Source organism: Muntiacus reevesi, chromosome 7 (genome assembly GCF_963930625.1).
Source record: "Muntiacus reevesi chromosome 7, mMunRee1.1, whole genome shotgun sequence".
Classification (NCBI taxonomy): Eukaryota; Metazoa; Chordata; class Mammalia; order Artiodactyla; family Cervidae; genus Muntiacus; species Muntiacus reevesi.
The window spans coordinates 83,262,885-83,284,103 of NC_089255.1; the positions used below are offsets into that span (position 1 = coordinate 83,262,885).

General features: G+C 52.9%; 1 protein-coding gene across 2 annotated transcripts in view; it reads left to right on the top strand.

Annotated features, from left to right (window-relative positions):
• Window positions 1–20,110, top strand: part of JDP2 (Jun dimerization protein 2) — a 46,437-nt gene extending 26,327 nt beyond the window's left edge. For both annotated transcript variants that reach the window (XM_065940939.1, XM_065940938.1), the window contains exons 3-4: window positions 7,853–7,957; window positions 15,495–20,110. In XM_065940939.1, the coding sequence (XP_065797011.1) occupies window positions 7,853–7,957; window positions 15,495–15,680 (291 nt within the window). In that variant the 3' untranslated portion in view covers window positions 15,681–20,110. The remainder of the gene's footprint in view (window positions 1–7,852; window positions 7,958–15,494) is intronic.
• The last annotated feature ends 1,109 nt before the right edge of the window (window positions 20,111–21,219 follow it).

A 21,219-nucleotide genomic window follows, 5' to 3' on the forward strand; every position in this document is an offset into this window, starting at 1 on the left:
ATGTAGAACTGGATGGCCTGTCTGGTCAAAACTGGAGACATGGGGAGGGATAGATGAGGGGGTGAGGCCTGTAAATGGTGAGCAATGTTGCCAGCGAGGGTGGAGAAGAGAGATGAAGCCACCAGTTGAGGACAGTCTGGATCGAGCATCCAGTGGACCGTGGATGTTTGGCCCTGAAAATAAAGGCTCGGTTGGCATTCGAGACGCGGTGGTGGCTGAAATCACTCAGTGCATATAGAGGGTCCTGGGCAGGGGGTGGGCAGGGGGGTGGGCAGGGCCCACAGCCCCCAGCTCCCGGCAGCTGTGTATATGTGGGAGAATGTCTGGTATGTTTGGTATCTGGGTGTTTACTTCCCAGGGTGCTCGTGGGTCCCTGGTGTTGAAATGTGGCTCCTCCACGGAAGGAGGGGGGATGCATCCCAGCGGGCCTGGCCAGGGCTCGACTCAGAGGCGTGAGGGCGGTCACTCAGGCCTGCCCACTGACAACTCGCATGCCCTGAAGCATCATCCTGCAGTCGCTCCCCAGGGCTCCTTTTATGCCAGGTTCTCTCTGTGTGGGAGGTGGGCCTGGGGCAGCCCTGACTTCACCTAGAAAGACAGGGAAGCTGGCATTTTCAGAGCCCTTCCTGTGTCCTCAGCTCTGGGATGAGACTTAAGTCGTCATGGCAACCCTGTGCAGCAAGGCTCAGTGCCCTCCTTGTACAAGTGATGCTCAGAGAGGCTGAGGGACTTGCCCCGGAGCATTAAAAAAAAAAAAAATTATAGAAAATTTTATTCAACATATAACATTTTCCAGCAAAAAAGGCAACATACAGGAAGAGTTGGTGTACAGAGCTGCTAGGGTGGACCCAGGCCTCTCAGACCCCAAAGTTCATGCTGACAACCTTGATGGCCCAGGTCTCAGATAAGCCCACTTCTGTCTGCCTGGGAGACAGTTTCAGTCTGAGATAAGTCAGCCCTTCACCACTCTGCTCGGCACCCGGGGTTTGACTCGATGTTCCCCTCTTGGTTTCTGCTGGGCACTTGTTTCATTGTCCTTTCCTCTATTGCTTTGTCCATGTGAGAGTTTCTGTGTTTGCCGGGCCTGGGGCTCCCAAGCGTCATTGCTTTTTCTCATCCTGTCTCTTTGTGGGTCTGCAAGATACATATTTGGAAATGCTTATGAAATGTCAGGATTCAAAATCACATCTGGGGGACTTGCCGCCGTGTGAGAGCCACGTGGCTGGCAGACGCGGCCCGAGAGTCATGACTGCAGCGGGGTGGGCCCCCCCTCCCGTAAACGATGCTGCTTTTGTGCTACACTCGCGTGTTAGTTGCACAACAAATATGCTTTGCTTAAAAATACCCAGGCAGATACATGAAATAAATAGCTGTGTGACCCAGGGAGCTCAGCCCAGTGCTCTGTGACGACCTGGAGTGGGTGGGATGGGGAAGGAGATGGGAGAGGGGTTCCGGGGGGGAGCGGACACATGTATACCTGTGGCTGATCCATGCTTTTGTATGGCAGAGACCAACACAATATTGTAAAGCAATTATCCTCCAATTAAAAAAAGAGAGGAATACCCAGGCAGGAAAAAATAAACTGGTCATTGTCCTCACAGTTAAGTGCTTAATAGTTCCATCCCTGGGCGTGGAGCTGAAAGGTCGATCGGGGTCCTGTTACCCAGACCACCCCTGCTTCTAAGAGTAGGAGACGCTCAGACCCTGGGCCCCAAAGGCCTGGATTCAAAGCTGTCACTGCCTTTCTAGGCAGCCTTGGTGTCTTGACATCATGAGTTTGCACATCCATGAAAGTGAGGAAGATAGTACGCCTGTCTTGGTTGATTTCCTGGGTCCATTTAACCCCTGGGGCCCCGAATCCCCAGGGTTTCCTTCCTGCTGAGGTGACCCACCTCTGTTTGCTCAAGAGCCCTTCTGCATCCAGGCTTTGCCGCTTGCCCAGCTGTTCTAGAAGCATTGCTCCTGGGTAGGCCTTCTCTCCTGGATTCCTGGGGACCACCCTCTGCACACTTGGCATCACCTGACTTCACAAGAGCCGGACCCTGGTGTCCCAGGTATCTTTCAGTGGCAAGAGGCAGAAACCTTCTCCAGCTCCCTGCAGACCAATGGAGGAATTTCCAGGGTAGAATCAGACATATCCATCATGGACCCTGAGGAGACGAAGCACAGTCAGGCCTCTGCAGGGGTGGAGTCAGTGCTCCTGTCTGTCCGCTGTCTGTCCCTCTGTCTGTCTGTACCATCGGCCTGTGGCCACGTCTCTGTGTTTCTGTCTCTGTGGCTCTGCCCCATGCCCTTTGTCTGTCTCTCCACCCATCTTGTCTCTCTGTGTTCTCTCTTCCCTGTCTCTACCTTTCTCTGTCTGGAGCTCCCTCTGTCTCTCGGGGTTTGGACAGGATGCAGCAAGCCAGATGCCCCGGGCGTGACATTTAAGGAGACACCCACCCTCGGGTGCTGACCCTGCCCTGGCACAAGCTCCGGAGTTGAGCACCTCCTTAAATCTGTGCCCTGGGCCCCTTGCTCACCACACCCTGTCCAGGCTCTGCTTCTCCCACTCTCTCGCCCATTCCCTCTTTTTGTCCGACTCGCTTCTATAGCCAAGTGTCTGTTTCTGTCTTGCTGGGTGGTCTCTGCTCATCTCAACACATCAGCAGCCTGATCCTTCTGCTTCTCTGGGTTGAAATCGATTGCCCAGCCTGCACGCCCCCCGGCCCAGCAGTTTAGTTTCAGATTTCCTGTTGGAGAATACAGCCCAGCTCAGGTCAGCCACTCATACCATGGACAGTCAGCTAGAACAGGGGCCAGGGTTGCCCTGGGCTTCCTCGGGGGACTTGAGGACAGTCTGTCTGAGGAGGGACTGCTCAACAGCGAGGGCCTCCTTGGCCATGATCCGGACCCCCAGGTCTGGCCCTCCAAGGTGGAGAATGGTGGGGGCCCCCTGTCACTGCCAGAACACAGATAGCTTTGTCTTTGGGCCGTCCTGGGAATTGGGGAAACCCAGAGCCAGAACCCAGTTGGAGGACAGGGAACGATCTGCTTACTCCACCCGCCTGCACCCCCTCACCCCCACCCCGGCTATGGTTTTTCAAAGTCTTGAAGCTCAAGCTGCCTCCTCCTCAAACATGCTGGATCCTCCAGCTGTGTCTGCAGAAAAAGTCATCATCTCCCGTTCAGGGTTCCGGTTTTAGATGCTGGAGCCCTGTGCGTTGAAAACACGGTGCTGTCTCTCACCCACGCAGGAGCAGATGCCTAGAGAATCCTGCGAGCATCTAGGAGAAGGCAGCGGCCTCAAGCCTGGGGAGAAAAGGAAGCCTGGGGCGGGGCTGAGCCGGTCTCCAAACAGCTCCAGGCAGAGAGCGCAGCCCCTGCAAGCCCAGCGAAAGGAGCCCGAGTGAGCCCGTGGGGACGGAGGGGCCGAGGGCACTGCCTAACCCTTGTCTTCCTTCTGGCAGGAACTCAGTGTCCCTTTTCTCCAAGCCCTCTGGGGGGCTCTTAAAGAGCTGCAGGAGAACTGGGGGGAGATGCAGCACGGTTTCAAAGGGGAAAGTGTGGCAAAGGGGCTGTGCGGCCATTTCTTGCTTTATTCAGTCTGTGTGAGCCAAGCCAGGACACAGGCGTGGGAGAGGCCCAGGCATGGGCTTGGAAGCCAGCGGTGCTACAGGTGCTGGGGGTTTGGGGCTTAAGTACACACAGCCTGATGCTTTCAGGTCCTGCTTGGGATTTGTACACTTGCCCCACAGCCATAGGGAGCTTCCCTGATAGCTCAGTTAGTAAAGAAGCTGCTTGCAATGCAGGAGACCCCAGTTTGTTTCTTGGGTCGGAAAGATCTGCTGGAGCAGGGATAGGCTACCCACTCCAGTATTCTTGGGCTTCCATTGTGGCTCAGCTGGTAAAGAATCCCCCTGCAATACCGGAGACCTGGGTTTGATCCCTGGGTTGGGAGGATCCCCTGGAGAAGGGAAAGGCTACCCACTCCAGTATTCTTGTGCTTCCATTGTGGCTCAGCTGGTAAAGAATCCCCCTGCAATGCCGGAGAGCTGGCTTTGATCCCTGGGTTGGGAGGATCCTCTGGAGAAGGGAACAGCTACCTACTCCAGTGTTCTGGCCTGGAGAATTCCGTGGACTGTATAGTCCATGGGGTCGCAAAGAGTCAGGCATGACTGAGCGACTTTCACTTTCTTTCACTTTCACAGCCATAGGCGGCCTGCACCCCAGATCCTGACTCCGTCTTCAGGCCAGTGTGTTTCTGGGCAAGGCAGCACCCAATTCCCAAGCTTTGCTGGCCTCTTGCAGACAGAGAGATGAGGCCACCCCTGGCGGAGAAGGCTCCTTATAAGCCCTGGAGCAAAGGTTATGCAGATACAGGCAACAAATCACTTTTGTATCAATCAAGCCTGTGGCATCTTTCTCAGAATTCAAGCGTGTGGCATCTTTCTCTCAAATCTTTAATTCCATTCATTCATTTGACTAACATTCACTGCGCCCCTCCTAAGTGCCATGTTCTGTGCCAGGTGCTGGGGTTACTCGGGTCCCCTGTCCTCCAGACTATCAGGGGAGACAGCTACCTACAGAAGCCGAGAATTACAGTGGGGTGTGATTGAGGTTCTTCTAGCGGGGAACTCAAAGGGCTGTAGCGCTGAAAAAGCAGTTAATTCTTTTTCTTTTTTTTTTTAAACCAAGCTTTAAACTTCTTATTTTGTACTGGATTATAGCCGATTAACAATGTTGTGATAATTTCAGGTAAACAGCAAAGGGACTCAGCCATACATAGACAGGTATCCATTCTCCCCAAAACTCCCCTCCCATCCAGGTGGCACCTATCATTGAGCAGGGTATTATGTGCTACACAATAGGTTCTTATTGGTTATCCATTTTACAAATATCAGGGTACACATGCCCATTCCAGAGTCGCTAACTGTCCTTTACCTGCCGGGTAGCATAAGTTCATTTTCTAAGTCTGTGAGTCTTTCTGTTTGGTAAGTAAGTTCATTTGTATCATTTATTTTTAGGTTCCACATATAAGGGATGGCATATGATATTTATCCTTCTGTCTGACTTACTTACCTCACTTAGTATGACACTCTCTATGTCAATCCATGTGGCTGCAAATGGCATTATTCCATTCTTTTTAATGGCTGAGTAATATTCCATTGTATATATGTACCACATCTTCTTTATCCATTCTTCTGTTGATGGACATTTAGGTTGCTTCCATGTCTTGGCTTCCTGGAGGAGGGCATGACAACCCACTCCAGCATTCTTGCCTAGAGAATCCCATGGACAGAGCCTGGTGGGCTACCATTCATAGGGTTGCAAAGAGTTGGATGTAACCGAAGCAACTGAGCACCGCACAACATGTCTTGGCTGTCATAGACGGTGGAAAAAGCAGTTAATTCAATCGGGAGTCAAGGGAGCCTTCCTGGAGGAGGTGACATTTTCTCTTGAGCATTGGAAGAGTTAACCAATAGGAAAAGAGGCCCTGGCAGACTTGGAGAAGGTGAGACATTTGAAGTCTAGTGTGAGGGTAGGAGGGGACCAATGTGGCTGCAGAGGGCAGGAAGAGCAGCCCCCCATCTGGGTGTCATCCTGGCCCAACTGATCTCTTAAACTTCCAGCACTGAGCCTCTTTGCATCTGCTGCTAGCACGGCTTCCGTTGTCTTCCAACTTTATATAGGATGAGGCCCTCCACAGGGGTGGGGGAGGGAACTGGCTCTTGGGGGACAGAGGCTGTATCTCCCAGGCTCTGCCAGAACCCCAGGGTTGCTCTGGGGGAGGGACTGGAGGCCCTGCACGCCTGGCAGGGCCCAGGTTGCACACATCACCTTGGCAGTTTGTGGGCAAACCCTCTTGGCCGAGGGGAGGTTGCACTGCCAGCCACTTCCTCCAGTTCCTTCCCTCTGCCTGTCGTCACGGTTACCTCGGCCTTGTTGGGGGTGAGGTAGAGGTTGGGCGGAATCAACTTTGTCCGGGTTTCTATTTCCCCAGATGCAGGTCAGCCAGAGGAGCTGTCACTTCTGGTTCGGTTTCAAAGGAGGCCAAGGGGCTGGGAGGTGCTTGGGTGCGGCCGTGTTGACAGGGCACCTCTCCAGCCAGCCTCCCAGGCCGGGAGGGCGTGGGTCAGGGAGAAGCTCCAAGGTGGTGGACCAGGAGACAGGGCGGCCTCTGCCAGGGCCTGTGCCGGGGGCCGTGGGTGCCGGTCTTCGGCTCACCCCTCAGTCCTGAGCTCCCGGAGCATGCCGGGAATGCAGGCAGAAAGGCTGTTTATTTTCCTGGCCTGCAGCCCTTTCGGGCTGAGACCTTGTTCCAGGCCTCAGGCTGCCAGAAGCACCCCCACTGGCTCCAGAAGTGAGAGGGTTGGCAGGCCCAGGGCCGCCGACGACTTCTCCAGTGGCCTCGGACTCTGGGCCGTGTCCAGCCCGGCCGATCCTGTGTGTCCTCCAGAATCCCCTAGCAGACAGCAGACCACGAGAGGCTTCACATCCAAGTGATCCTGATGGGCTGGGGCTGTGGTCAAGATCAGGGAGGGTGACGTCTGAGAAATCGGAGCGGGAAGCCTGACTCTAGCATCTCCTCGCTGGAGGGCCTTGGGCAAACTGAGTGGGTGAACCTTAGTCTCACCGTCTGTGAAATGGGGCAGTCATAGAACTTCCTCATCAGACTGTGAGTGTGAGGATATGTTGAGGATATGTGAGGATATGTTGAAAGCATTGAACAAAGAGGGCAACAGATGGCAGCTCTTGTTATTATTAATAATATTAAACAGTAATAACCACAGCTCTGAAAGTCCATATTGGCTGGCAGTGAACCTCTTCTTTCCCATTCGGTGGGCCCTGTTTCACACATGGTAAGATTCCTAGTGTGTGTGTGTGTGTGTGAAAGTCACTTAGTCGTGTCCGACTCTTTGCGACCCCATGGACTGTACCCAGGCTCCTCTGTTTGTGGAGTTCTCCAGGCTAGAATGCTGGAGTGGGTATCTGTTCCCTTCTCCAGGGGATCTTCCCAACCCAGGGATCAAACCCAGATCTCCCACATTGCAGGCAGATTCTTTACCAACTGAGCCACCAGGGAAGTAAGTCTAGAGACTCGGAAGCCTCCTCTGCCTATGTCCTGAGAAGGGCACTTTGGGGAGCCCCTGGGGTCTTGGGGTGCAAGTGGGTATCCTAGAGAAAGAAAGTGCAGAGTCAGTGTGCATGGGTGCTCAGTTGCTCGGTGGTGTCCAACTCTTTGCCACCCCAGGGACTGTAGCCCACCAGGTTCCTCGGTTCATGGAATTCTCCAGGCAGGAATACTGGAGTGGGTTGCCATTTCCTTCCTCAGTGCATAGGCAGAGGGAAGGATGAACCTGGTGAGGGCGTGGGAAGACTGCTCCATCATCAGAAGAGAGCTGAGGGTTCGGAAGGACCCGAGAGGGAGGACAGGGAGTGAAAATGGGTGGAGCAGAAGGTAAAATCAACACTCATGCTCAAGGTGTTTTGAAAGGAAATGCCTGGGAGCCGCTGGCCTGGAAAACAGTGCCCAGAGGCTTCGCGCCAGGCCAGGGAACAAACCGCCTGTTGGGTGTCACCTCTGAGTGAGGCGATCGCCAGGCTCCAGGCCTTCTGAACTCTGGCAGAACCCTCGTGGCCCTGCCCTCCTGGGGCACTGACTCCTCCCCAGGATGCCCACCTGCTCTGCGGGCATCCTTGGGGCCAGCTGGGAACTGCTGCATCCCACCTGCCAAGAGGCCAGTGGGCTGGCAGGGCGGCTCACTCATGGAGGGATGTGGGTTAGGTCGTCCGTCTGTCTGAGTCTTGGGAGGGCAGCCGGCCGCCAGGCTTGCCTCGGTGTCTCATCCGTGGCTTTTTGCCCCCACAGTTAGACGAGGAAGAGGAGCGGAGGAAACGGCGTCGGGAGAAGAACAAAGTTGCGGCGGCCCGATGCCGGAACAAGAAGAAGGAGCGGACGGAATTTCTGCAGCGGGTGAGGGGGGCAGCCGCCAGGGTGGGCCCTGGCCTTGTCCTTTAGAGGCTTGTGTGCTGGTGGAGCGGGAGACAGCATCCCGGGCCTGCGGAATCAATGCATGCTCACTGGCATCAGCCCAGGCGGCCACGACCCCTCTGTTCCTACCCCCAACTCCTATCCAGTGCCCCCTCCCTGAACTGAGACGACCCAGGGGGCAGCCTGATAGCAGGAAGGCCAGAGTCGATGGGAGGAGCCAAGTTCCCCGCCTCCAACTGAGGTTTAGATCCTCGGCGCTGAGGGACCCAGGTGGCCCAGGACAGGTACTCCCCATGGTGGTGCACGGAGGGCTCCCAAACTTGTCTGGCCTGGGTGCAGATGAAGTCGGTGGTAGCTCCCTGCACGGGGGCAGCGCATGCAGCCATGGGGCAGGAAAACACTCCTCCCTCGAGTGCAGAAGGCTCTTCCGGCCCTGACCCCCATCAGCCTGGACTCAGTCCCACTGAAGGTGACATCCCCCCCACCCCCCAGCTCTTGATCGCTGCCTCCAGGAGGACCACAGAGGTCAGCTCTGCACGCGGAGGCCAGTGGACGGCTGCCTTGCCTCATGGCCCTCAGAGCACGCCCCTGCCCTTTCATTTGGAATATGCCAAACAGGCGTTTGATCCTTCTTCTCTCCCTTAGGATTTCCCTCCTAGTTTTGCTTTTCAGAAATGGTTGATGACTTTGAAGGGACGTGGTCCCAGGTGGTGGTCTCCAGCCTGCCCACTCCCAATCTGTTGTTGGTTTCCAAATAACAACAGTGACACTACAGAATAGTAATGTCCGGGGTCAGGCTACCTTCCACAGTGAGCGAAAGTTAGCAGTGGCTGCTAACGTTTGTGAAGCGCGGTCCTGTGCAAAGCGCAGTGGGTGTTTTATTGGCATCATAGTTGTATGAGGGAGGGGCCTGCGTTATTCTCCGTCTGCTGACGGGGACACTAAGGAAGGCACTGGGGTTAAGTAACTTGTCCAGGTCACTCAGCAGCGACCTGGGAGAACCGAGATCCGGCCTGAGGCTGACTTCAGAGCATCCGTCCTCAGCACTCAGCTCTACTGGCTCTCATTCATTCATTCCTTTGTTCATTCATTCTTTTGCTTGCTTGTTGGTTTGTGGACAGGCAGTGTTAAGCATATCCTGAGTGCCTGGCCCTGTGCTCGGTGGGCTGGGGACACACCACCGAGGAAGGACGAGTCATGGTTCCTCCTATGGGAGCTGGAGAGACGAGGCCAGGTTGGCCTGGGTTTTCTCTGGAGATCGATGGGTCTCTTCTCATTCTGGCAACAAGCAGAGGACAAATCGGAGGTCACGGGTGTCAGCACCTTGGGGCTGTGTGTGCACCTCCGGCTGTGAGCGTCTCAGCAGGAGAATGGTCAGTATAGGCGGGACTTAGACTCTGGAGCTGGAAGCCCCTCGGAAAGGATGGTGGACCAACGCCAAGAGGGAAGCTTTCAAGAAATTTCTAAGGCACGGGTCTCACATAAGCCTTTAAGATGGATGGAGTGTCACACACCTCATTTCCAGCCCTGAGAGCCTGCGGAGCTGGGCAGGGCGCAGAGGGAACACTCATATTCCGTCCCCCACCTTCCAGGGCCTGTCAGCCAGCCAGCAGGCAAGCTGTGCCAAGTGAATGCACACCAGTGACACACCAGTGCCACCAACAGTCAGTGCCGGATGAGCAGGCAAGCAGCTCTGTGCATTCCAGTGACACGGGCTGAGCACCTACTGTGTGCCAGGCATTTCCTGGGTCCCATTTGGTCTCATTCCACTGAGCTAGACCCTGCCGATCCCCCTTTTAGACACGTACCTGTAACACAGAGAAGTCAAGTTCCTTGCCCGAGGTTACCACTGCCAGCATGCGGTGGAGTCAGGGTTCATCCATCCATTTGCTGATCCATCCATCTGTCCTCAGTGCTGAATGAGTGCCCACCGCACAGTGGGCCTGCAGGCAGGGGCGGCAGGCGGAAAACAGGGATGGGATGTGTGCTGAGCATGAGGTTGGGCAAGCCCAGGGGGGCTGTGAGCACAGATGGGGGGCGGGGCGGCTGTCCAAGTCGAAACTGCAGAACGACTCCCGATGGGCCCATAGACCAGCGGCAGGAGCCCACTTGGGGAGGGAGAGGGCCAGAGGGGTCACCACGAACAGCCAAAGCACAGGCCAGAGGCCGAGGTGTTGTTTAAGGCTGTGGTGATGGGATTGAAAAGAACGCCGGTGTGGCTAGAGTGCGGGGTCCACGGAGAGAAAGGGGCCCAGAGCCTTCATGTGTGGGGTGGTCCCCATGCTGACTTGTCGGGGGCAATCCCGCTTTAACCAAGCCTGTTGTCCTGGCCTGGTTATTAAGAGCACCTTCTTTCACTCTCACGCCATGTCCCCCTTAGGATGAAGTGTGTGGTGCTGGAGAGCCATGGGAGGTTTCGGGAGGAGAGGGACACACCCTGTCGCTGTGGTTACAGCGAGGGGTGTGGACCGGGGGACCCCCCTCCCCCTCCCGGGGCTGGAGAGGGAAGATCGGTCACATCACTGTGTTATCCCCAGGGGAGGAGAAGGCAGCTGTGGACCAAGAGACATGCATGGCCTTGGGGTCTGGGAGGGGGGCCTGGGCAGTTCTGTTGGGGCCCACGTCCAGCCGCCCACCATGCTCCCCTCCTCCCCTCTGACCTTGGAGGCTGAGGCCACGTGTAAGGGTTAGGGCACAAAGGTGGAGGCTGTGTGGACAGTCCATGCCTGATGACATGAAGGATCCGCTTGTCGTTTATTTTTTAATATGCCAAATATATACAAGGCTCAGAGGTACAAAGGTATATGTATGTGTATGTGCACACACACGCACACACACACATGCGTACACACACATGGGCTTCTCAGGTAGCACTGGCGGTAAAGAACCCACCTGCCAGTGCAGGAGACATAAGAGACGCAGGTTTGGCCTCTGGGTCAGGAAGATCCCCTGGAGGAGGGCACGGCAACCCACTCCGGTATTCTTGCTGGAGAGTCCCATGGACAGAGGAGCCTGGCGGGCTGCAGCCCATAGCGTCGCACAGAGTTGGCCGTGACTGAAGTGAGTGAGCACACATGCACGCATACACATGTATATGTACAATATAAAAAGTCACCATCCCATCCTGGACCCCTGGGGACTCATATCCAGGCTAGGCGATCCCTGTGGCATCTCAGACGTCATCTGCCTCGACCAGGCAAGGCCCTGAAGGAGGCAAGAGGGAGGCCTTTGTGTGGGTCAGATCCCTGGACCTGCAGGCCCCAGGGCCACCTGAGTACCTCTGCTGTCCACGGGCAGGAGCAGTGGCTGCTGGGGGGCCAGCCTCTGCAACCCCACTGGGCCGGACACGGTTCCCTGGGAGTGGGCAGCAGTTAACACCATCGCACGCTCCCCTGGTGCACGTCGATCTTCAAGGCCACTCTCTCCTTGACGGCCACAGTGACTCTGGGAGGAGGCAAGGCAGCCGCATCCACTGGCTCAGATTCTGAGACTCGGAGAGATTCACACAGTGGCCGAGTCAGGATGGGGACCCAGAGCTTCCTCCACTGCGCAGCCCCCTACTCACCCTCCCCTGGGGGATCTAGCTTACAGCAGCCTAGCTGGCAAGCGGCAGAGTCAAGATTTTAATCCAGACAGGGCTTTGGGGCTAAGAAGTCTGCATCAGGCTATTTTTTTCTTACAGAAAAAAAAATGTTGGGAAGTGGAGCTGCATTTTAAGTGCATTAGGGTAACTTTGAAAAGTAAGTCAGAGAATCTTCATGCTGAAAGTCCCCTGGGCCAATCATATTTTCTTGGAGGGGGGGGAACTGAGGCCCAGAGAAGGGAAATGACTTGGCCAAGGGCTCACTACCTGGACACCCCAGCGCCTCACCCTGTGTTTTCTCTGCTGCCTTCACTGACGCCACGGAGGAGACAGAACCTCCTGCACGTGTGTTAATTCCATTCTGAAACGACAAATGGTTTCATTTTCTCTAGGGCAGTAAATATCTATCAAAGCCAAAATGATAAAAATGCAAGCAGAGTTGTTCACTTCCTAATTAAGGTGTGAAGATCCTAGCCCATGTTGATTGAATTAATTAGGAAAACAGATTAGGTAATTGTTGTTCTAAAACCACAAACTAAAACCACTTCTACAATCACGGCTGAAAAAAAAGATTTTTCAGAACTCAGTTTATACTTACCCAGTAAATACGTACGTAGCATCGACTAATAAAACAGGAGAAAATCAAACAACAGAGCAGCTAGTTACAGCCTGACAGTTAGACTGTCAAAGCTCAGGATATTCCATGATGTACCAGTACATTTTCAAACCAGCAGAATGTCATGCCATTGCTATGATAAATGCACGGGGAAGCCAGTTGCGCACCCCGACTTGGTCTTTTTGTGTGATACTGATGTGAAGTGGGTGTGATGTCTTTTCAAGGGCGAGGATGTATGCGCTGGCCTGCCGGACCCTGCCCCTTGCTTGTCCCATTCTAACTTCCATTTCTGGCACAACCCAACCCTTCCTCATCCTGCCCACCGCTCTCCAGAACAGCTGCCACCTCCCCGCTTCCTTGGACCTTCCCCCATGTTCACAGGCTGCTGTCTACCCACCGCCCACTCTGCAGACGCAGGCAGTCTCCCAGACCTGCCAAGTTTTCTTGGAAATGGCCTCCTCCTCTGCTCTGCTCCTTTGCTTCTTCATCCCCCCTTGCTCGTGGTTTAAAGCAAAAATTCCTTAAGCCTCCCTAACCCTTTGGTTTACAAAGTGCTTTTCCCACGTGAAGTCATTTAATCCCCCATGATCATTGTTTTTTTACAGAGGAGATAACTGGGGTTCAGGGAAGTTAAGAAACTTGCTCTTGACTCTGATTTCCAAACCCCAGGTCTGGCTCTAAACCCACCTTCCCAGCTTGGTGCCCTAATAGGTCCAAAAGTGACGTGTGGTCACCAGGGAGGATTTTTAATCTCTTAAACGCATCCGATGCTCTCCCATGTCTGCTGTCCTGGTTCACTCAGAGCTCGTTTCTTGAAACATCTTCCCACTCTCCCACTGACTTTCTCTGCTCAACCAGAGTCAACCCATTTCTCCAAATGCAAGATCAGACCCGGTCATTCAGCCCACTCTCACAAGGTCTTCTAGACCCTGAAGGGCTGATGGATACTTGAAAAGCTCTGCCCGACTATCTGGATCCTTCTCCCCCTTGAGTGGAAGCTGCACACGATCCGTGTTAGGGGCTTATGGGCCTCAGGGCCCCTTAGAGGGTTCACTGCACAAAGCAGGTTCTCAGCACTTGCTCCTGGGTGGGTGGATTGAACCCGAGACTCCTGGAGGTGGCAGCGCAGAGGATTTGAAGTTGGAGCTCAAATTGTGTCTGGGGGGAACCAGACGGTCAGAGACATTCCCAAGGTCATCAGCTTGTAGACCCAGTGAGCAGGCAGCTAAGATTAGCCCCTACCTGCCCCAGACTCATGGTTCCACGCGGGGTGTCTCCTGCCCTCAGAGGCTCTCCGCTTGGGGTATTAGGAGAACAGTGGACCAGCCCAGCCTCCCTTTCACTCCTCGTCCCACTGAATCCCAAACCACCCTAGCTGACTTTCAGTATTCCCCCCCGAGCATTTTTTCCTTCTTTGAGGCTTTTCTCCCTGAGCGTCTGGTCCCGAGGACTGCACGTCTCAGCAGTTCTGAGTCCCCAGGCGCTGTGCTGCCTCCACAGATATGAGTACAAGGAACAGCTCAGTCAGCCTGGCTGGTGTGGGGAAGACAGAAGCCCTGAGACCAGAGGCCCCAGAGGGAGCTCTGAGGCCCGGCGGGGAGGGGCCACTCAGCCCATCACAACCACAGCCCACTCTTTGTCGGATGCTGGTTGCCCGGGCTCGGCAATGGACCAGATGCTTCTTGTGCGCTAAAGGATGTCTGGGAGCATCCCTGATCCCTACCCTCTGGATTCCAAGGGCACCCACCCTCCCCAGTTGTGACAACCCCGAAATGTCTCCAGATACTGCCAAATGTCTCCTGGGAGGTAAAATCGCTTCTAGTTGAGAATAACTGGTCTCAACCTTTGCCAACCTTTGGGTGAATTCCAACCTCCACACTGGTTATACGTTTTTAGATAGAGTCCAGGAAATACCAATTCAGGCACTCCTGTATTTTACCCTGTTGACTTCCAAGCCTTAAACTGGTGTGCCCATCATCTCTCCACATCACGAAAGAGTAAGTAAGTAAGTGAAAGTCGCTCAGTCGTGTCCTACTCTTTGCGACCCCATGGATTGTACAGTCCATGGAATTCTCCAGGCCAGAATACTGGAGTGGGTAGCCTTTCCCTTCTCCAGGGGATCTTCCCAACCCAGGTATTGAATCCAGGTCTCCTGCATTGCAGGCGGATTCTTTACCAGCTGAGCCACGAGGGAAGCCCTAGAATACTGGAGTGGGTAGCCTATCCCTTCTTCAGCGAATCTGCCTGACCCAAGAATCAAACCAGGGTCCCCTGCATTGCAGGCAGATTCTTTACCAACTGATCTCTCAGGGAAGCCCCACAAATGAGTAAACTCCCCATAAATCAAGTCAACATCCTTCCTCTCCCTGGAGCCTCCCCGACTGAACTGGAAGTTCTCTGGAAATCTCACTTGAGGTCTGTTTAAAACCACATTTTGGATCCAGAAGGATGACTGTTGATTGCCTCCCAGTGGGCAAAGATTCCAGCTAACAGGGGATAAGGAAGAGACTGCTTAAATAATTATAGACCAATAACCAGGAGGCACATGTTTTAGGAGGAATTGCATGTCCACACTGGGCTTGTGGATGCCACAGGCCAATATATCCCCAACATGCATTTCTCACACATGAAACCCTTTCTGTGGCACTGCCGTCCTGGGCCGCCTCTAACCCCTCTGTGGACCCTCCACACACCTGCTCTGGGCCCACTTGGCCTCCTTTCTTCTCCCACCCTTTGTTTCGTGTGCAAAGGCCCTGAGGCAGGAGAGTGTGTGGCATATTTGAGCAACAACAAGAAAGCCACTGGGCTTCCCAGGTGGCTCAGTGATAAAGAATCCACCTGCCAATGCCGGAGACGTGGGTTCAATCCCTGAGTCGGGAAGATCCCTGGAGAAGGAAATGGCAACCCACTCCAGTATTCTTGCTTGGAGAATTCTATGGACAGAGAGCCTGGCAGGCTACAGTCCCTGGGGTCGCAGAATCGGATACGGCTGAAGCAATCAAACAACAACAGAAAGGGAGCCGCTGTGGCCGGAGTGGGTTGAGTAGGGGATGAGAGGTGGAACATGAGCCAGGCTGGCCCCAGGATGTACCCTGGATTCATCCCACTCATATCACAGGCCAGTGTCTGGTATGACGGGCAGGATCTGAACAAAGTCAGTTACTCCGGGGGACTCTGTAGCAGATTCTGTGCTTCCTCCACGGGGAAACGGACAGACAAAGGCCAGCCTGGAGTGCCCCGTGCGTACGCAGGTGGAGAGCTTCTCCCTGGAGCTGGTCCCCACCAAGAGCTTAAAGCCTCATCTCTGTTTTTGCATGCAGGAATCTGAGCGGCTAGAACTCATGAACGCTGAGCTGAAGACCCAGATCGAGGAGCTCAAGCAGGAGCGACAGCAGCTCATCTTGATGCTGAACCGGCATCGTCCCACCTGTATCGTTCGGACCGACAGCGTCAAGACACCCGAGTCAGAAGGCAACCCTCTGCTTGAGCAGCTTGAGAAGAAGTGACCGTGGGCTGGGAGGAGGAGGACAAAGGAGGAACAAGGAGGAGGAGATGGCAAGAGGGAGGAGGAGGGCACCAGAGGGCTCTTCCTTGGTGTGCGAAAAACTTTACGCCGGAGGCTCAGCACAGCCAGTAATTGGCCGGGCCTTTGTTTTTTTTTTTTTTTTTGTGAAACTCAGATCAGCCGCACAAGGGGAAGAGCCGGCTGATGAAACCCAGAAGGACCAAGCGCTGAGACCAAAGTAGACTCGAGGGTGGGGCTGTCCCGCTGGGGCCCAGCTCCACAGAGACAGGACAGAGACACCCCGGCCAGAAAGCAGCCTCAGGCACTTCTCTGGGCTCTCCGCCCGGGTACCCACCCCAGGGACCTCCGAGCAGCCAGGAAAAGCCATGAGTTGCAACCAAACGCACGGCTGAGCATCGAACCGAGCGACACTGCCATCTGCCTGCCCCAGCCCCGACCCCTGACCCTGATGCAAGGCCGGAGAGAGAGGGTCGCGATGCGGGGCCTGGCGGGGCCCTGCCGGGGAGCAGCAGCTGGGCGCACCCTGGCCAGCCCTGCTGGAGTTTGCTGTGGGCACGAGGCGCGGGCGCCCTTCCAAAGCACATACTCATTGAATGTTTACAGACTGGCTGTCCTGGCAGGGCTTTCAACTGCACATGTTTTTTATACTTTCTTTTTTTTTTTTTTTTAATATTTTTTACAAAAAAAAAAGATTTTATACAAGCAATATATATATGGATTTCTATAATCACTCGATGTGATACAGTATAAATATGCTACAGTTTGTTTGTTACGAACAAATATCCAGCAGTTATGGTCATCGTGTGTAACTTCTAAGTACTGTAGTCTCTGGGTGTCGGGGGGTGGCGGGGAGGGGGTGGGGTGCGTTTCCATCCTGGTAAACCCTTCATAGTACTCAGCCCTGTATCACTCAGTAAACGTTACTCTTACTTACCCAGCCACCTCCTGTAGTGTCTGCCTGGGGAATGGGGGTGCAGGGCATACTTGGTCACCCGTGGTGTGCAGAGTCGGAGAATGTTTGGAGCATCTCCCGTGGGCCCTTGGTTTTCACAACAACCCTTCCCTGGTAAGTCTTTATGTGCCCATTTTACAGATGAGGAAGTCGAGGCTCAGAGAAGTTATTATATATATACACAGTACTTCATTTATTCACTCAGCAAATGTTTCCTAAGTGCCAGCTGGGAGTGTGCCAGGTACTCTTACCAGGCACTGAGTAGTCCCTGGGCCCTGCACTTATGGAGCTGACGGTCATGAGCTAGGTCTTGTACCTGCTCCACACACTGTTCATTTTCTCAACAGCCTTGACAAGGAGCAGCAATGGTCTCAATTTGCAGATGAGGAATTCGAGGCCCAGAGAGTTTAAAACTTGCCCTGCTGAGGACTTAACAGGGTGACTAGCATATATAGTCTCATTTACTTCTCTCAAAACATGAAATAGGCATCATTGCCCTTCATTTTATAAATAACTGAGGCTCAGAGCGGGTATGTGACTCATCCAAGGTCACCCAGCTAGTGAGGAGCAGAGCTGATGCTTCGACTTTGCTTCCCAAGGCCCGTGACTCTCCCGCTGCAGCCAGCTAATGGCAGGATTGCCCCCGTGAGGGAACGTCTCACCTGATTAGAACAGGAGGTCTAGGAAGCCATGATTACAGGGCTAGTTTCTGGGAAGGCTGGATGGAGTTCCAGGCTGTGCCACGATCGTGGAGTGGACCAGTGATGTGAGCAAATGGTGTGACTGTCTCAGCCACGCCCTCACCTTCACAGTTGAACACCCGCCCTGAAGAGCAAGAAGGACTCGATGCTGTAGGCAAGAGCTGCCATTCACGTGGCACATGATGGCTCACAAGGCACTTTTATGCATGTTACTCGTCTGATATTCCAGCTCCAGGAGGTAGATGGGAGAGGGGTTTCAGTTCCATTGTACTAGTTGTGCAAGCTGAGGCTTACAAAAATTAATGTTTGAGACTTCCCTGGAGGTCCAGTGGTTAAGACTCTGTGCTTCCAACGCAGGGGACGTGTGTTAGATCCCTGGCCAGGGAACTGAGGTCCCACATCCTGCATGGTGTAGCCAAAAAAAACCCCAAAAATAATGTTTACACAGCTGCAAACAGGTAGAACCAGGAGCTGAAGCCTCCTCTTCTGTCTACTGGTGTGTTCTTCCTCCTCCATCACCGGGGCTAGATAACTAGTTGCTGCTGGTCAGGTTTCATGTCAAGGACAACAGTGAGCTTGGGTTGCTTCTCACGTCTTGAATGAGGACTTCCAGGATGGACAGGAGCCAAGAACAGGTCATTAAAATGCCTTTGGTCCCTTACTTCCTCGTCTCAGGTCGCTCTACCCAACACACTTGTTGTGCCACCCCTACCCACCAGCAGCCCGCTCCAGGCTTCCCCTGGGAAGCGGGCAGAACCTGTCAGCTCCCTGGTAGTTGTGGTGGCGTACAGTAAGTCCCCAGGCTGTGATCCTTTGACAGTTGCCAAGCCTCGAGAAAAACAAAGACGTGGATTTGCATGCCCCTCATGTGGCTGGGTGGCCGTTCTGGCAGGACCACCGCCCACCCCTGGCTGTGGTTCCTCTGGTCCTGTCCTGGGAGCTGCCAGCCTGTACCTACCAGCCGGTATCATCCTTCGCCTCCGAGGACGGGCTGTTTCCCAGAATCAGTGACACGTGCTGTGCCGAGATCCATCCTTCCTCACCAGGACCCCTAGCTAACATTCTTGTGTTTCCTGTGCTCTTGGCGTGTTAGATGCGCTACCGCGGCCAGTCTGAATGACCTTATTAGGAGGTAGGTGCCATCGTCCCCATGTTGCAGATGAGAAAACCGAGGCTCAGAGAAGAAGGCACTTGCCAAAGGTCACAGTCCTTTGAGTGGCAGAGCCAGAATGTTCCTATAGTCTGACTCCAGGTGTAAAAAGCTGGACAGGGCTTCCCCCTTGGGGAGACGCTCTGTGTTCTTGCTGTGACCTCAGTTTTGTGTGCGGAGGCCGGAGAGATGGCGTGGGTTGAGGGTTCCCAGTTCTTAGACACCCATCTCCAAGTGTAAGTACATAAGACCCACTTTAAAGGCTAATAGGTTCACGATCCAGTCTTCTACTGACTAGCCACGAGCCTCAATTTTCTTATCTGTAAAATGGGAACAGTAATAATCTTTTTTTTTTTTTTTAATAGGGTTGTTTTCATGGTCAAATATGGAATGCATGTAAAAGTGTTTTCAGAAACACAAAACTCCACAAAGTGGTAAGTCTCTTGCTCTCTGTTAGCATGAACAGTTGTTAATTACCACAGAGTGCAAATCACTTGAATATCTTTTATTCCCTAAAGGTGGTTGCAGGGTTAGTGTTCTGGCCATGATTTCAGTTCCCATAGCAAGGGACACTGGGATATGAGTTTGCTCAGTTCCTGAACAGTCACAGCCAGCTATATTGGATTCATCATCCTCTCCCTGGGCTTCCTTATGCCTTCCTGCCCGGTGGTCATAAATGAGATGTGTACCACCTCTGCCCAGGGCTGCTGTGAGAATCAACTGGGCAGCCTGAGAAGGATAAGGCCCATTAGCAGATGGGCAGTAACCAGTAGTGCTGGTCAGGATTCAGATCAAAGGGAACTAACCTGTGCTGCCAGTGGGAAATTGGTGTGACTGTGCAAAGCAATTTGGCAATAACCGGTGGCACTAAAGCTAAACCCATCCTTTGACCTAGCAATTTCCCTTTTAAGTATACATTTTCAGAAGAACTCCAGCATAGCGGCACAAGGAAAAGTACAAGCACATTCCCTGAAGCTTCATCTGTGTTTAAGAGAACTTGGAAACAACCTAAATACTGATGAACAGAAGAGCAGATAAACTGTGTTTTCATAAAATTGAGTATTATTCTGCAGGTAACTAAAAAGGATGTATCAGAACTGCAAGCATCAGTGTGGATAAACCTCAAAAATACACTGTTGAACTGGAGGATGAGAAGCAAGTTGCAGAAGAATATATGTGGTGTGCCATTTATGCAAAGTTTCCAAATATGGTAACTGAGTGTTTATTGTTTATGGGTACACACAGATCTGGGTGATAGAGGTGTAAAAGCATGCATAGGAATGCTATCAATATCAAAGTCAGTAAGGGGAGGAAGGGGTTTGGGATGGTGTCTGCAAGGTTATAGAGGACACTGGGTTTCAACTGTACGTGTAACATTTCATTAACTTTTAAAAATCTGAATCAAATGTAGAATAATATTTGCATTTGTCAGAGATGGGTGATGGGCACACACATGTGGGTTATCTTTTCCACACTTCTCTGTATGCTTGGTGTATTTCCTAGTTAAAAAAAAAAAAGAACAAGCCACAGATAGCACCAATAGAAGGTTTTGTTTTTCCATCCTTTCCTTGGCAAGCTCAGGAAATAAAAAAATCTGAAATTACAAAGCTGTCCCAGCATATGCTCTTTGAATTTATGCAAATTTTAATTGCATGCCTTGAGGGAGAGAAAGTTGATACAAAGCGTGTGATTTGTTTAGCTGGCCCTTCTAGTTAATAAGCCGTGCGTCTGGTGGTGAGGGTGCCCCCGGGTGAGGGCACCTTGGGGGTTGTTGATCTGTACCACTTCAGTGGGTCCTGGTACCACCTGTTCTCTACATAATAAGCCATGGAAGGCAAGTTCAAGGTTAATTTGGACTCTAACTTTTCTTGTTACATCCTGAATTTTCAACCCAATCCCTGAGTAAAATGCAACTCCACCTTTAAGGGTGACTTTAAAGCAAAGGGGGAACCTTTTAAAGGTGTATTGGATGCCTATTGCTGGTATAACAAAGTGCCACAGATTTAACGCAAAGTTTGATATCTTAGAGCTCTGAAGGGCAGAAGTCAAAAATGGGTCTCGCCTGGTTAAAGCAAGGTGCCAGCACAATGCATCCTTTTTGCAGGCTGTGGGGAAATCTATTTTCTAGCTTTTTCCAATTGATAGAGGCTGCCCACCTTCCATGGGCTCATGGCCCCTTCCATCTTAAAAGACATCACTAGCTGGTTGAGTCTTTCTCCTGTCAATCACTCTGACACTGACGTTTCCTCCCTCTCCCTTCCATCTTTTAAAGACGCTTGTGACTATATTGGGCCCACCTGGATAATGCAGGATATTCTTATTTTAAGCTCAACTTTAAATTTCATCTGCAACCTTACATTCCCCTTGCCATGTGACATAATATATTCAAAGGTTCCATGTTTGGAAGGCATTATTCTGCCTATTACAATAGGAATCTAAGAGCTGGAGATTCTAAACGTCAGCCCTCCTCCTTCCATGGCACAAAGAGGCTGTTTTCTGTGTAAGTGCCATAAGGACGGTGTCTCTACACAGGCAACCCCAGCGTCTGGCGCCTAGAAGCAGTCCTAAAAGTCAGACCCTCAGGGATATTTAGGATGGGATGTTCAGAGCCGAGTCTATTTGCAGTGACGGTCAGTGGGGTAGGGAGAATCCCTGACCTATTGTGGTTCCTCAGACTCTCCTGTGTAGGTCAAGATGTCCTATGTGATACAGGTAG